The sequence below is a fragment of the Mus pahari genome, chromosome 1 (genome assembly GCF_900095145.1).
Source record: "Mus pahari chromosome 1, PAHARI_EIJ_v1.1, whole genome shotgun sequence".
Taxonomy (NCBI): Eukaryota; Metazoa; Chordata; class Mammalia; order Rodentia; family Muridae; genus Mus; species Mus pahari.
This window is the reverse complement of record NC_034590.1, coordinates 130,816,903-130,831,253: the sequence shown is the minus strand read 5'-3', so window position 1 is coordinate 130,831,253 and position 14,351 is coordinate 130,816,903. Positions and strand designations below refer to the sequence as shown.

Genomic DNA, 14,351 nt, shown 5'->3' with positions numbered 1-14,351 from the left:
CTGTCAATGAACAAATAAAATATCACATTTAAAAAATGGAAACTCCCAAATCATTAACCAATTTTCCTAACTTAAACTAGAAAGAGAAAATCAAGGAAACCCAAAGTAAACTGAACAAAGGAAACAGAACTGAACTTGGGGAAACGTCAATAAAATTGAGTTGGTTTTTCAAAGAAAAATCAAAACAGATAAAAACCTAGAGCCAGGCTGACTGTGAAACAAAGAAAGAAAATATAAATTTCAAATATTCAGAATGCAAGAGACAGTGTCACTCTTGATCCTGCGTGAGGTGGTAAAATAATAACCAGAGGATATTACACCAAACCTGAGGGCACAACCTGTAATCACAGCTTCTGGGTCACAGACAGGAGAATAGCATGAGTCCCAGGCCAGCCAGGGCTATACACTGACACCACGTCCCAAATCTGGGGAGAGGGACGAGGGGAGGAGGGACTATTATAAATAATGCTATGTCAACTCATAAGCTCACAGACATTTTCACCAACTAGCCAAGAGAGTGACAGAGATGACCCAAATTACCAGGCGCAGAAATGAGCAGAAAGCATTCGATGAAATGGATAGTTTTTAAATATAGAAAACAAAGCCAACTTATGAATTTGATCATCTAAACACCCCTATGCCTATTACAGATACTTAACGTATAGTTAAAAACTTGCCTACAAGAACATTTTTATTGGATAATATGACTGAATATGTAATGCCAAAAGATTATCAACTTTTCACAAACTCACAAAGAATGCTGAAGGCATATACTCGATGTAGTAAATGCTCCTGGGATAATTCTCATACCCAAACCAAAGCTATAAGAATACGGGATGAACTAAAGGCAGTGTTCCAGGAACACAGGTACCTAAAAAGACTAGCAAAATTAATACCACACACAAACATACAGAGGTGGATGAATGCAGTTTATCCACGGAAACTAGAATATGCTGATTCAACGCTCGAAACATTAACTCTGACGTTACAAAAATAACAAAGTAAAGAAGCAAACCATTTAAGTTGATAAACAACAAAATTGACAAATATCATATTTAATGTGAAAGATAAAGCACACTCCGCCAGGAGTAAGAGCAAAAATTGACAAAATTGTTCATACACACACACACACACACACACACACACACACACGAATATATATATTCACCACAATCATTATAAATAAATATAAATATCACAATCACAGATTTGCTGTTTTAAAGTAACTACAATTATAAGAAAATTTAAAATTTTTAATACATATGTTCAATACATAGATACATATGTAACAAGAGATATTCAAGTCCTGAATGGTAAAAATTACAAAGAATTACTGAGAAAAGGCTTAAAAGGCCTGCTAGCCAGACACATACTGCTTCCAGGGATCAAACACCTAGTTGTGATTAAGATGTCAATTTTCCCACAACTGGCATGCAGATTCCAAGCAATTCTGTTCCAACTCCCAGAAGGCGTCTGTGTAAAAACTGAAATCTGAGACTAAATTTATATATAAATGCAAAGAACATAAAATAGCCAAATCATTTCTTGAAAAACGAAGGATTTCTTTTATGCATGATTTCACAACTTATAAAGTTTCAGTAGTTGAGATAGATTTAGTATTGGCATGGAGATAGACAGAAATAGAGCCACACATACTGTGGGTCTGTATAGTCAATTAGTTTTTGACAAATGTTAAGGTAATTCAATAGGAAAAAAGTCACATTTTTTTACTAAAAAAATGATAGAATTTTTGATATCCATATGGGAGAGAAAATTCAATCCTTTCGTATCCCCATATACAAAGATTACCTTAAAATGGGCGGTAGAACTAATGTAGAAACTAAAAGTGTAAGCATCCTATCAGAAACCAGGAGGCAGTGTCTTAGGTTTAAAGTCTTGGGTTTGAGGGATAAAAGCAAATCTTTAGCTGCAGAAGAAAAAAAGAGTCAAATATTTCATCAAAATTTAAAAAGTCATTCTCTACTTCTGTCAACAGTTGTGACAATGAAGAGGAGAAAGGGCCTGCACAAACACCCACGAAAGGCTAGGACACACCGTAAGCAAACAAAGCAACTTCTACAAAAGACTCAGAGATACATCCCAGTGAACATATGGAAAGCCTCCTAAGAGCTTGGGTCAGCACTGACTAGTGCGTCTCGCCATGACGCAGACTGCGGGGCCAACAGTATACCTGAAACTAAGACTGAGCACCACGCACAGTTGTGGAAGCAGAACAGCTGATGTACTCATAATCCACAGGTGGGCACAGAAAGCCACGTGGTGGCATCTTTGACAAGTACAAACCACAGAGTGCTGACCTTCCTCAACCTCTGCCAAGGAAAAATGAAAGCAAATGTTCCTCGAAAGACCTGTATACAAGTGCTCGCTCAGGCTTTCTTAGATTAGCCCAACACTTCCAGAAACAACCCCAGTGGCTTTCAGCTTGTGAACAGAGAAACAAGTCAAACTGTGTGTCTTCACTCCTCCTGGTACAAGGCTCTCAAGTGTGCACAAAAGGAGCCAGGTGGCGAGTTCACTGACTCAGTTGTACAGTAGGAGGAGGGCTTACCGGCACCTGGAGTCCTTGGGTCTTCTTCTTCTTTGACAGGCTCCGGGTCTTGGTTAGCAGTTTTGCTTTGAGCCATGTTGACCTGGTCTCTGAGGATTTTGAATGACCTGGAAAGAAAGAGCATGCATGAGGGTGCTGAAGGCAGTTGATGGTGATGACTTCATCTTAAAGAGGGGGGGGTAAGAGAACAAAAGAATGATTCTACTTTAATAATCACAGATATTTTCACAACCGTATCAAAACAAATAACACTTTAAAAATATGTTTGCTCCTGGGAGGGGGCGGGGAGCATCCTTGTGGAGATTTGGGGGGGGGGGTGTTGAGGGGAGGTATGGGATGTGAAATAGTCAGAGGGTAGACCAGGAGGGGGATAAAATCTGAAGTGTAAAAAAAAGGAAAAAATTAAGAAAGTAAAATAATAATAATAATAATAATAATAATAAAGATGTTGTCAAGTGAAAAAATAAAGTTTGCTCCTCCCTCAGCCATAAATGGCTATCTTTATCATACCTCTCCCCTCAAAGCTCAGGAATCAGTACAGAAAAAAAAAAGAGGTGGAAAGAATGTTCATAGACAAAGATGATGGGTAACTCGAACATGAAGTGTGGTTGGGGGTAAGATCTGGGAGGAGATGGGAAAGATAAGAGATTATTACCAAAACCTACTGTATATAATTGTTTAAAAATAAGAAATCATATGATTAGAAAAAGTAAAAAATAAATTTAAAACATTTTTTCCTTACTGTTGTTCTTCCAGGTCTTCCTCAGTTTCTCCTCCTTGTAGAATCTAAAACTATGACTCTTAATGAGAGCTTTATCTCTGCAGAGAGGATTGATCCAAAAGGATCTTCTTGCCTGGGTCCACAGTCCTGCTGGGCACTCATAACTCTGGGCCAGTCTTCTTGAGTTATCCAGTCCGGACCTACCTCCAGTCTGCAGGGAGTAGTCTCCACCGGGATTGGAGTCACTGTTGCAAGTGGAGGCCAAGCAAGTTTTCCACTTTTTTTTAAAGCTAAACACACCTGTTTCATCATTTTCTGAAAATGCCCAGTTCACATATCCACCTTCATCTTGCATGCTGATGACTCTCGAAGGAAGAGAAGTCACTGTCATGGGAGCAGGTGTGTCACTGAATGCGACCGAGTCTTGTTCTGCCTTGGCAGGTTTGTCTGACATCTGCATAACTGCCTCGCATTGCTCTTTGTGTTCAGCTACCAGCGCCTGGTGGGAGGCAGCAGGAGTCTGCTCGGGCAAGTGGATGGGGATATCACTTTGGTGTATATGCTCCAATGCCAGACCATCTATACCTGCCTCCTCAGATGAACTGAAAAGATGTGGAGGGGTTTCCAAAGACAAAGGAACCTGCTTTCCAGAAGATGGGACCAGGAGAAACTGGCCATACTTAGAGTGTGCTTGTCTGACATGGGAAACCCCAGAAGCCACTGTCCTTTGTTCCGTTTCTCGTTCCTCCTGGTCTTCTCTTACATGTGAGGCCTCTCTCTTACTGTGCGTAACCTCTACAAGGGCACCCCTCTGCACTCTTGGGGGAAGCTGGCTTCTAGCAAGGCTCCTCAGCAAAGAAGGGGGCATGCTATAGTACTGAAGTTTCTTCTTCCCACAGCTTTCCATGTCACTTAGAACCTTCGCACAGATGACATTGGTCCAGCTGTGGGGACGTTTTCTGCAAGTAGAGTGTTTTCTGTTAGCCAGAAGAATCTCATCTTCTTGCAAGGTGTCAACAGCAGAAAGGACCTTTAAAGTGTCAACGGTTAGGGCCGAGAGGTCCTGTAGGTGTCCCACCTGGCTGTCCAGGGATAGAAGGGAGTCCTTTATAAAAGATACTTTTTCATTCATTTCTTTCAGTTGGAAGAACATCTCTGACACCCTAATGGTGAAAATACGAAAAACATCAATAAACACACTAATCTGGTGGGAATTGTTCTTGTTCTATTCTCACCCTGCTTCTTCTATAGGTGACAGCTAAGGCACTGATTACAAAAGCTAAGCCTCCTCCCATGTTCTGCTCTTTCTAATGCAGTAGGCATTCTAATCCCAGGGGACCATGGCTTCCCCCATCTTTCCCCCATCTTTCCACTATGACACCAAAGAGAATTATAAATCTATACTTCCAACCCTTATCTCTTTCTCAGACCTCAGAACCAGCCCTCCAGCTGCCTGCAAGTTAGTTACCACTGCAGCGATCTAATGGATCAGCCCACTGTTATCCGCTAATGTGTTCATTCCTTTTCATGACAAACATCGGAATATCATCTATCGGGAAATCCTTTGTCTAAAGCTGATCTTTTCGTCTTCCTTGTTTTCATATCTATTAAAGAAAAGGAGGCTGCAAATTTGAAAGGGAGTGGGATGGCTGTGGGGTAAATGGGAGTAGTTGGAGGCAAGAAAGGAAGGGGAGATCATGTAATTTTTTTACAATTTTTACAATCTCAAAAAATGAAAAACATAAAAAATAGTGTTTAAAAGAAAATATTAAAGGTACCCCATGAAGGTTCAAAAAAGGAAGGAAGGTTCAACAAATACAGAAGGAAGAAGATGTGAAGACTCTGAGAGAAGATGATCTTGGGACCAGAGTGGTGCAGCAAATACTGAAGAACCACTTTCTCCCGCAAGGCATCCAAAGCTGGCAGGCCAAGGACGGACTCTTTCACAGAGACGTCAGAGAGACAATGGTCCTGTGACACCTCACTTTTGGACACCTAGTTTCTAGGCACATGACCCCATCAACTTTTGTTGGCATAAAAACTCAAGTTCAGTCTTTCTATAGTAACCGTACGAAACTAATGCAGCTACCTAAGCACAGATAGTTGTGATGATTAAACTGTCACTGTCCCCTGGGAAGAGAGTTTCACTAAGGAATTGTCTAGATCAGGTTGTCCTGTGGGCATGTCTGTGGAGGATAATCTTGATTATGTATTAACATAATATGTGGTAAGACCCGTCCAGTATGGACGGCATCTTTCCCTACATGTAGAATCATGAAAGGTGTGTATGAACAGGAAGAACAAACTGAGTATTAGCATATAAGCACTTAACTGCTGCTCTCTGCTCTGAACTGTGAATGTGACTAATGACTTCAAGGTCCTTCCACCTTGTCATCACTTTGCCTGCCCCCTAGAATACTGAGCCAAATGAGCCATTCTCCTGTAAGTTGCTTTTTGTGGGGATATTGAAATTACAAAGGGCATTGGGTTTCTTTACTTAATACAAAAGAGGGCTGGAGAGATGGCTCAGTGGTTAAGAGCACTGGCTGCTCTTTCAGAGGTCCTGAGTTCAATTCCCAGCAACGACATGGTGGCTCACAACCATCTGTAATGGACACCCACCCTCTTCTGGTGTGTCTGAAGACAGCACCAGTGTACTCATAAATACATCAAATAAATAAATCTTTTAAAAAAGAATAATGCAATTTTTTTTTTCCGGGACAGGGTTTCTCTGTGTAGCCCTGACTGTCCTGGAACTCACTTTGTAGACCAGGCTGGCCTCGAACTCAGAAATCTGCCTGCCTCTGCCTCCTGAGTGCTGGGTTTAAAGGTGTGCACCACCACGTCCAGCATAATGCAAATTTCAAATGCAAAAAATGTATTCTCTCCCTCTCTCCCTCCCTTCCTCTTCCTCTTCCTCCCCCTCTTCCTCCTCCTCCTCATTCCTCTCTCTCTCTCTCTCTCTCTCTCTCTCTCTCTCTCTCTCTCTCACACACACACACACACACACACACACACACACACACACACTATGTTTTAAGTTTAAATTAATATGCTTAAGAGATCTGTAAAACAAAAATGCCTCTAACCTCTAAGTCCTACTGTCCACGGACAGATAACATCTTGGAATGTTGGGAGCTGTTGTTCAAACTTCTGTAAACAAGCTTGGTTTTCCTAACTGCACAGGATGTACTTGATCACACATAAGCGGGAGTTATGTGGACAGGAAGTACATCACAGTGTATGCTTGCCCCTAATTGGATGGGTTTTACCTTTATAAGCCTCTGACTAATGGAACTCTGAACCATACTCGAGTAATCCTGATTATGAAACCTATCAGTATCCATTGTACTGGACAGTATTTACTAAAGCTTACTTCAAATGTGGCTCAAGGGGCTGGTGAGATGGCTCAGTGGGTAAGAGCACCCGACTGCTCTTCCAAAGGTCCGGAGTTCAAATCCCAGCAACCACATGGTGGCTCACAACCATCCGTAACAAGATCTGACGCCCTCTTCTGGAGTGTCTGAAGACAGCTACAGTGTACTTAAATATAATAAATAAATAAATCTTTTTTAAAAAATGTGGCTCAAAAACTACGGTAGTGGTTTTACTCTCATCTGGCAGGATTAACATTTGCTGGATCCCCCAATAATATCAGACCACTCATCCAAATTCTAAAGCTGGACTCCAGGTTTGAATGGGTGCCTCCTGAGGTACATAGCTTTAGCTGTTCCGAGGTCTGGGGTATACTTTTGGTTTCATGAAGTATCAGTGAATTGCCATGCTGAGAAAAGCAACAAGCATCTAAAAGACCTCCCATAAGTCACAGTAACCTTTCTGTAACATCTGATTCTGTTGAGATCTTGATCTGGGAGGTGGAGGGGTTCAATGGGATCCAATACTCTCCCATTTGGGGCAGAAGGCAAGATGTTGCACTACCTTCCTCCTTCTGGTTGTTTGAATACTGGGAGACAAGATGGAAATTGGTCACACCCAGTTAAATGCCAAGTTTTGTTTGTCTGGTTTGTGTGTGGAGATGGGTCTGTGTTTTTCTGGTGTGTCCATAAGTTTTGTTGCATGAACGATGGTGGCCTCCACATTTTTTTCCTGACTGATCTCCTTTGAGTATGGGAACTTTCCATCTTCAGTGTTTGCTGGTTTTGTTTTTGCTATCTCTGCTGCTGCTGGCCACTACTAGCACTGCTTGCCAGGGCTGCTTTAATGGCTAGAGTTCAGGATTTCTTATCCCTGAGCTTTCTGGCCCCTGGATTCAGTGTAGCAGGGATGCAAATGTCTCTTGGGATGGATACTAATGCTGTTTTCTGCTGTCCTGATTTATTGACAGCCGAGTTTGGAGTTTGGTTATGGTTATCCATTTTCTAGATCCAGGCCTGTTTATTTAAAACTCCTCTCTGTCTTGTGTCAAGTAAGTCACAGAGACAGGTGACAGGGAAAAGAGAGTACAGAAATGGAAAACAAATGGGAGGGGATTATTGGTTTCATTTAACAACTAAAACTTTGCTAATATATAAACAATATTTCTAGATTTGTAAGACCATTATGTGAACTTTTTGTACCTCAAGATTTGTAAGTTTATTGGTTATGGTTAATTGTAAAATCTATAACAAAGAAGTTAACTTAAAACTTGTAACATAACAAAGGGTATATGTATGTATGTGTGTGAGCATGGATGTGTGTGTATGTTTGTGTGTGTATGTGTATGTGTGTATATATATATATATATATATATATATATATATATATATTGTGTGTGTGTATGTGTGTATATATATAGATACATACATATGTATCTATATATATTGTGTGTGTATGTGTGTGTGTGTGTGTGTGTGTGTGTGTGTGTGTGTGTGTGTTCTTAAAAGAACCATGCGGTATGACATCATTTTAAGATTTAAGCAATACATGGCTTGCTGCCATCTTAGCTAGTGTCCCCATAGGGTTGGAGTCAGTGACATGACTCACTACTATCTTTGCTAGGGTTAGAGATAGTGGATGCCATGTGATTTAACCACCATCTTGATTAAAGGTGGCCACATGATATAAATCAACCAAGAAGCCAACAAGCATTCTCCAAGATATTTTGGATTAAGATGGATTTTTGTATGGTAATTTTTGTCCTGAAAACAGAGTTATAAAAATAAGGTTTATGAAAAATAAAATTAAAAATCAATGTTGGTTTAATAATGTATTAAAGCTGCACCTCCATGCATTTATATACAAGACTTTACCTCATGCTAACAGTTAGACTTTGTAACCTAAGAATGACCCCAGCAGTATTGGTTTTAAAGACCTGGAGAACATGGGGTCATGGAGAACAGTTGAGACTTAGCACTGTGTGTCAGGGCTGGGGTTTCTAAAATGAGACCAGGAGAGGGACCCTGGCAGTTTGGGAGATGCCAGGGCCGTGAGACAGTCACCAGAAGAACAGCTTCAGTGAAATGGAACCAGCTGTGGACTACAAGTCAGGTCACATGTAGAGCAGAACTGGGGAAGCCTAGAAGTTTGCCAGGGAATCCCAGATATTGACAGTGAATTGTTTGAACGGTTGGAGTTTGTTTTTGACTCATCCAGATTGTGGTTATGCCCAATTTCCTTCTTCCTAAAAAAAAATAAAATTTATATATACACATATATATAATTTTTGATATTGTATCAAAATTAAGGTATTGAGGTTTTAAACTTTATGAAAATAAATTTTGAAGTTAAAAATTGAATTAAAAAACCAGGTCTTTTAAAATATTTTAATATTTAAGGCTATGGGACATTTTAAGATAATAAAATATGATTCATTATGATGTCATTACTAATATGTAATCTTTAAAAGTAATTAAATAAAAGGCAAAAGAGTTAGAACCATAACTATGAGCACCAAATACTAGACACCGGAAACTGTGATATTCCTATCATATGATACAGCAAGGAAATGAGCTCAGCAGTCTGGCAAAGGCCTATAGAATGTTTCTCCTCACCAAGGACTATCCAGGCTAAGGAAGTGTCTACTGCCTTGAGAATGTGTGTCTCCTTGTCTTTGCTAACTTTGCTAAGCTTCAGCTATGTAACAAGCTGTGATATTCTGTGATGGTATGTGATGCAAGGACCAGGAAAGCAAAGTTGCCGGTCTCCCTAGAGACTGTTGATGAAGTTTTATTCTGATACTAAAGGAATTTTAAAATTGTTACTTTTTTTTTAAGGCTAAACCAAACAGGTATAAAACTGCAAGTCCTAATCTTATGAAAGCCACTAACTTATTGTAATCTGTTAAAGACGGTTTACGGATAAGTTAATAGTCACCTTATGTGGGAAAACTCTGCTAATTAAGGTCAAAGTCCACCATGACTGATAGCCTCTAGACTTGGCGCAATATGGAAGCTTCCCTTCATTAGTGGGGCTTCTCCTTCTCTGACCTTGTCTGGAGAATTCTAATTCCCACATACATCTCTATCTGAGGATGGTTACATAGCCTTAATTAGACTCTAGGATCAATTTCCTTTCTCCTAATAAAACCTGTTCAGCTAGTACCTGAGATTTCTCAACTACTTCCCCATACTAATAAGGTGTTTCAGGTGCCCTCCGTCCCTAGCCAATGACCTTTGCCCATCTGGATGTTCCTACACTCAGTCCCCCAAAACCTTACAAGCTTGAATCACCCTAAAGCTTATCTGCCTCCTGACAGCTGGTCCTGGTGTGATTATTCACCATGCATACTGACCGTGCTTCTGAACCCCCTGTTCAACATCTCTGCCCCCACTGCCCACATGGACTGAATCAGTCAATGATCCCCCTAAGAGCGGAAAGACTCATAACCTTATAAACGGATCAAATTCTTTAATGTGTTCAGAATTGTCATGCTAGGTACTAATGTAACTAGTTACGGGAATAAGGTGATTTTGCATCCTATGTGTCTTCAAGGTTTAGCGTAAAGCAAGTAACAACAACAACAAAAGTTAATTTGGTTTGAGATCAGTTATACTCAATAAACGGCCCTCAAAACTTTTTAAGAGATCTGCTTAGTACACCACTTAAAATGTTCAATGGGAAAAAGCTTCCCGTGATATAGAAAAATGCCAGCCCCTAAGAGCAACACTCCCAAAAGGAGACAGACAATGGGGCACAAATCACGACCGTGATGACGCTAACTATTGGGGGGAAACTGTCTCGTGCCTCACCTGATAACAGGATCCTGCACAAACTGTGGATGCTGTTGGGTTGAATGAACTACTCTGCCTCAGCCAAGGAAGGCCAGTTTTCCAAAGTTCCCCATCCACTGGAAACTCTCTGAGACCTCCCGGGTCTGTCATCAGACCTATGCTCTCCTGGGCAGTGGCTGAAGATGCAATGCCCAGCTGAAGACCTATGACCTCTGCCCCACAATGACGTCACTAAGATCACAGGAGCCCGCTAGGGTAATCACCCAGGCATCACGTAAGTCTCTGTCATGTTGATCACTACAGAGGCCATTCGGTTGACACTTTCTGCTATAATGTATCCTTCTCAGACCCCCGATGGTGTTACTGGCTAACTGTAGTTTTGTCAGCTTGGCAGCGGCCGGCACCCAACTCCTTCACCAAGGCTGCAGCTACCTTGGCTAGTTCACCTCATTAAAAATCCGCCCTTGCTTTTTCTGGAGCTAACAGGTCTTCTGCTGAGGACGTCAGATAGGTTTGCTTTGCTAACAGGCTCCATATTAAAGGATCATCAGGTTGCTGATGTAACTTTTTACATTCCTTTATTTAAAAAAAAAAAATCTGCTTGGCAATGCCTGCTGTCAGTAACCAACTGTCCCTGTCTCATGGTAAATGGTTAGATGGAAACAAAACGGTTTAAAGCCTAAGAAAGTGAGGGTCTAAAATAGGATTTTAAGGTGTACAAATGCAAATTATAAAGGACTAAGAAAGTGATTTCGTTTGGCTTGGTTGATTGGTTGGTTTTGGTTTGTCAAGACGGGGTTTTTCTGTGTAGCTCTGGTTCACCTGGACTTGCTTTGAAGACCAGACTGGCCTCAAACTCACAGAGATCCACCTGCCTCTGTGTCCTGAGTGCTGGAATCAAAGGTGTGCATGGCTTTTGCTCTGACTTGAAGGTGTGAATCTACTCCAGTTGTTTCCAAGACATCTGTTAGCTGCTTTTTCTACAATGTATATTTCAGTACAGATTGCCAACAAGGATAATGCTAATATATCTAAAATATTTATTATTTATTTATTTATTTATTAGATATTTTCTTTATTTACATTTCAAATGCTATCCCAAAAGTCCCCTATATGCTCTCCCCGCCCTGCTCCCCTACCAACCCACTCCCACTTCTTGGCCCTGACATTCCCCTGTATGGGGCATATAAAGTTTGCAAGACCAAGGAGCCTCTCTTCCCAATGATGGCCAACTAGGCCATCTTCCGTTATATATGCAGCTAGAGCTCTGGGGGTACTGGTTAGTTCATATTGTTGTTCCACCTCTAGGGTTGCAGACCCCTTCAGCTCCTTGGGTACTTTCTCTAGCTCCTCTATTGGGACCCTGTGTTTCATCCTATAGATATGACTGTGAGCATCCACTTCTGTATTTGCCAGGCACTGGCATAGCCTCACAGGAGACAGCTATATCAGGGTCCTTTCAGCAAAATCTTGCTGGCATATGCAACTGCGTTTGGTGGCTGATGATGGGATGGACCCCTGGGTGGGGCAGTCTCTGGATGGTCCATCCTTTCGTCTTAACTCCAAACTTTGTCTCTTCAACTCCTTGTATGGGTGTTTTAACTTCTATCCCTAGTCTATATCTGTCCTAGCAGATTTCTACTTGGCTGACAGACACCTTCCTGGAATCAGCTACAATCTACAAACTGCTCCAAAAGAATACCATGTATTCTCAGGTAGTCAGAGAGCTCTGAACTTGCTTAAATCTGGTGTGAATCAGTCCAGCCAATGTGACTGTCCCTGTCTCTTCAACTGGGTCAGGTAGCCATATGCTTGTGATAAATGCCCATTGCCTGAATCCCCTTTCTGTCCTTTAACTAGCATTCCAGACCCCCAGGGCCCTAACAATGATGTCTTAAATTAGAGCAGTAAGTCGTTGTAGAAGAGAGTACATTGCTCATTATCCTCAACAAAAGGCTAGACTATTAGGTCCAAAGGAAACTCCCTTGCAAAGGGGATAAAATGGCTGCCTATTGGCAAACCAGGACTCATGTTGAACTCCAAGTTCTTGATCAGAAAAGGACCTGCTAAAACTCAGTAGACCCAGTTTTATCAACAAATAACTATCATAGGTGACATAGTTCTACAGTGTGACAGGGCACTCAACCTGCTCTATGAAGAACAAAGAAATTATTGTATAACTTTAAAAAATGTTGTTTCTGTGAAAATTATCATTAAAGATAATCTGGCTACACTAAAAAAAAATATATTGGAAAAAAAAAAGACCCAAGATAAGATAAATGACTAGTTCCCATTCTCACTTTCAGGAACCTCCTAGATAGTAATTCTGATGTCAACCACCACAAGGGCCTTTGGTCCTTCAGTTTCTACTAATTACTGTTGGCCTTTGCATGATTAATGCCTTATCCAGATGTCATTAAGATGATGGTTATTAGATCCCAATATGATCAGGTACCCACCACACAGACAAGGACTTGACCCAGGATACAATTCAAGTGGGGACTAAGAGAGATAAGGTTAAGTTTTAAGTATGAATTACTATGATGAAATGATCTATAAAACAAATATGCCTCTAACCTGTAAGCCACACTTGTCCTAATGACAGATAACTTCTTGAAATGTTGAAGGCTGTTGTTCATGTAAGATAGCAAGTCACATGGATTTGCCTCTGTAAACAAGCTTGCTTGCCCTAACTGCACAGAATGTGCTTAATCGTATGTAGGTCGGAGGGATGCAGGCAGGAAGTACAGCAAGATGTAGCTTGCCCCTGGTTGTAAAAATGAGGGAAGTATGTAGCCTTATAGGGTTTGCCTTTATAAGCCTCTGACTAATGTAATTCAGTGACAGACGCAATATCCTGGCCAGCACCGTGTCTGTCCACCTGCTGCCATGGTCCCTATCATGACAATCACAAACTCACACACTAAAACATAAGCCCACAGTAAATTCTTTCTTCTTGTATGTCTTATAAAAAAAATACAAAGGTAAGTAGGATAGAAGACGGTACCAGGGAATGGGACGTTGCTGTGACAAGCCGGACCATGTTGGGTTTTAGAGGAATGTGGAAGACTTTGGGGTTTGGGGCTAGAAAAGCAGGTGAAAGCTGTAAGCAGGGCTTAAGATGTCATCCTAGCCGGAGCTTTGAAGACTGTCATGCTAAGAGCAATGCGAATTATGAGGTCCAGCTCAAGATTCAGATGGAAACGATATTAGCAACTTAAGCTAGAGATCGTTTTTTTTGGAATGTATTGGCGAAGAATGGGGCTGCTTTTTGTCCTTGTCCTAAAAATCTGCCGGGGACTAAATTGAAGAGTTGTGTATTCATTTCTTTGGCAGAGCTTTCAAGACGACCTAGTATTTACACTGCCATGTGGTCATTAGTAAGCTACTTTTATGTAGCTCTACGATGGAAAAGAGAAGTTGAGGTAAAAATAGAATACAAAATGTACTTTTTGGAGGAGAAACAGAACACTGGGAAATTCAAAATTGGAGCCAAGGGGTTGTGCTGAGAGAAGAGAGACCCGCAAGGCAAACATCAAACATCACCCAGCTAAGCTTTCTATGTGTAGACAGGAAAGCCTGTGCAGCAAAGGAAAGCATCAACAAATCAAAGCTCATGCAAATATAACTCAAGGAGGGAGATGGGTTCCATCCCCAGCAGGCAACAAATCTTGTCAGCATAGGTCACATGGTCCTGGCTTTAGAGCCATGAAGAGTCCATGAGTAAAGAGGTTGTAGCCAGGCGTGTACAGGAGAGTCCCTGCATGAAGGTCCCCCTCCCTTCCTCCCTTTCCCTTCCTCCCTCTCTGCCCATCCCTTCCTCCCTTTCCCTCCCTCCCTCTCTGCCCATCCCTTCCTCCCTTTCCCTCCCTCCCTCTCTGCCCATCCCTTC

At 41.3% G+C, this 14,351-nt stretch overlaps 1 protein-coding gene across 3 annotated transcripts in view; it reads right to left on the bottom strand.

The window, feature by feature from the left end:
• Trpm6 (transient receptor potential cation channel subfamily M member 6) overlaps nucleotides 1–14,351 on the bottom strand; it is a 146,893-nt gene that overhangs the window by 33,425 nt on the left and 99,117 nt on the right. For all 3 annotated transcript variants that reach the window (XM_029537897.1, XM_021220067.2, XM_029537891.1), the window contains exons 26-27: nucleotides 3,312–4,453; nucleotides 2,570–2,676 (exon numbers count right to left, since the gene is read on the bottom strand). In XM_029537897.1, coding sequence (XP_029393757.1) covers nucleotides 2,570–2,676; nucleotides 3,312–4,453 — 1,249 coding nt within the window. The remainder of the gene's footprint in view (nucleotides 1–2,569; nucleotides 2,677–3,311; nucleotides 4,454–14,351) is intronic.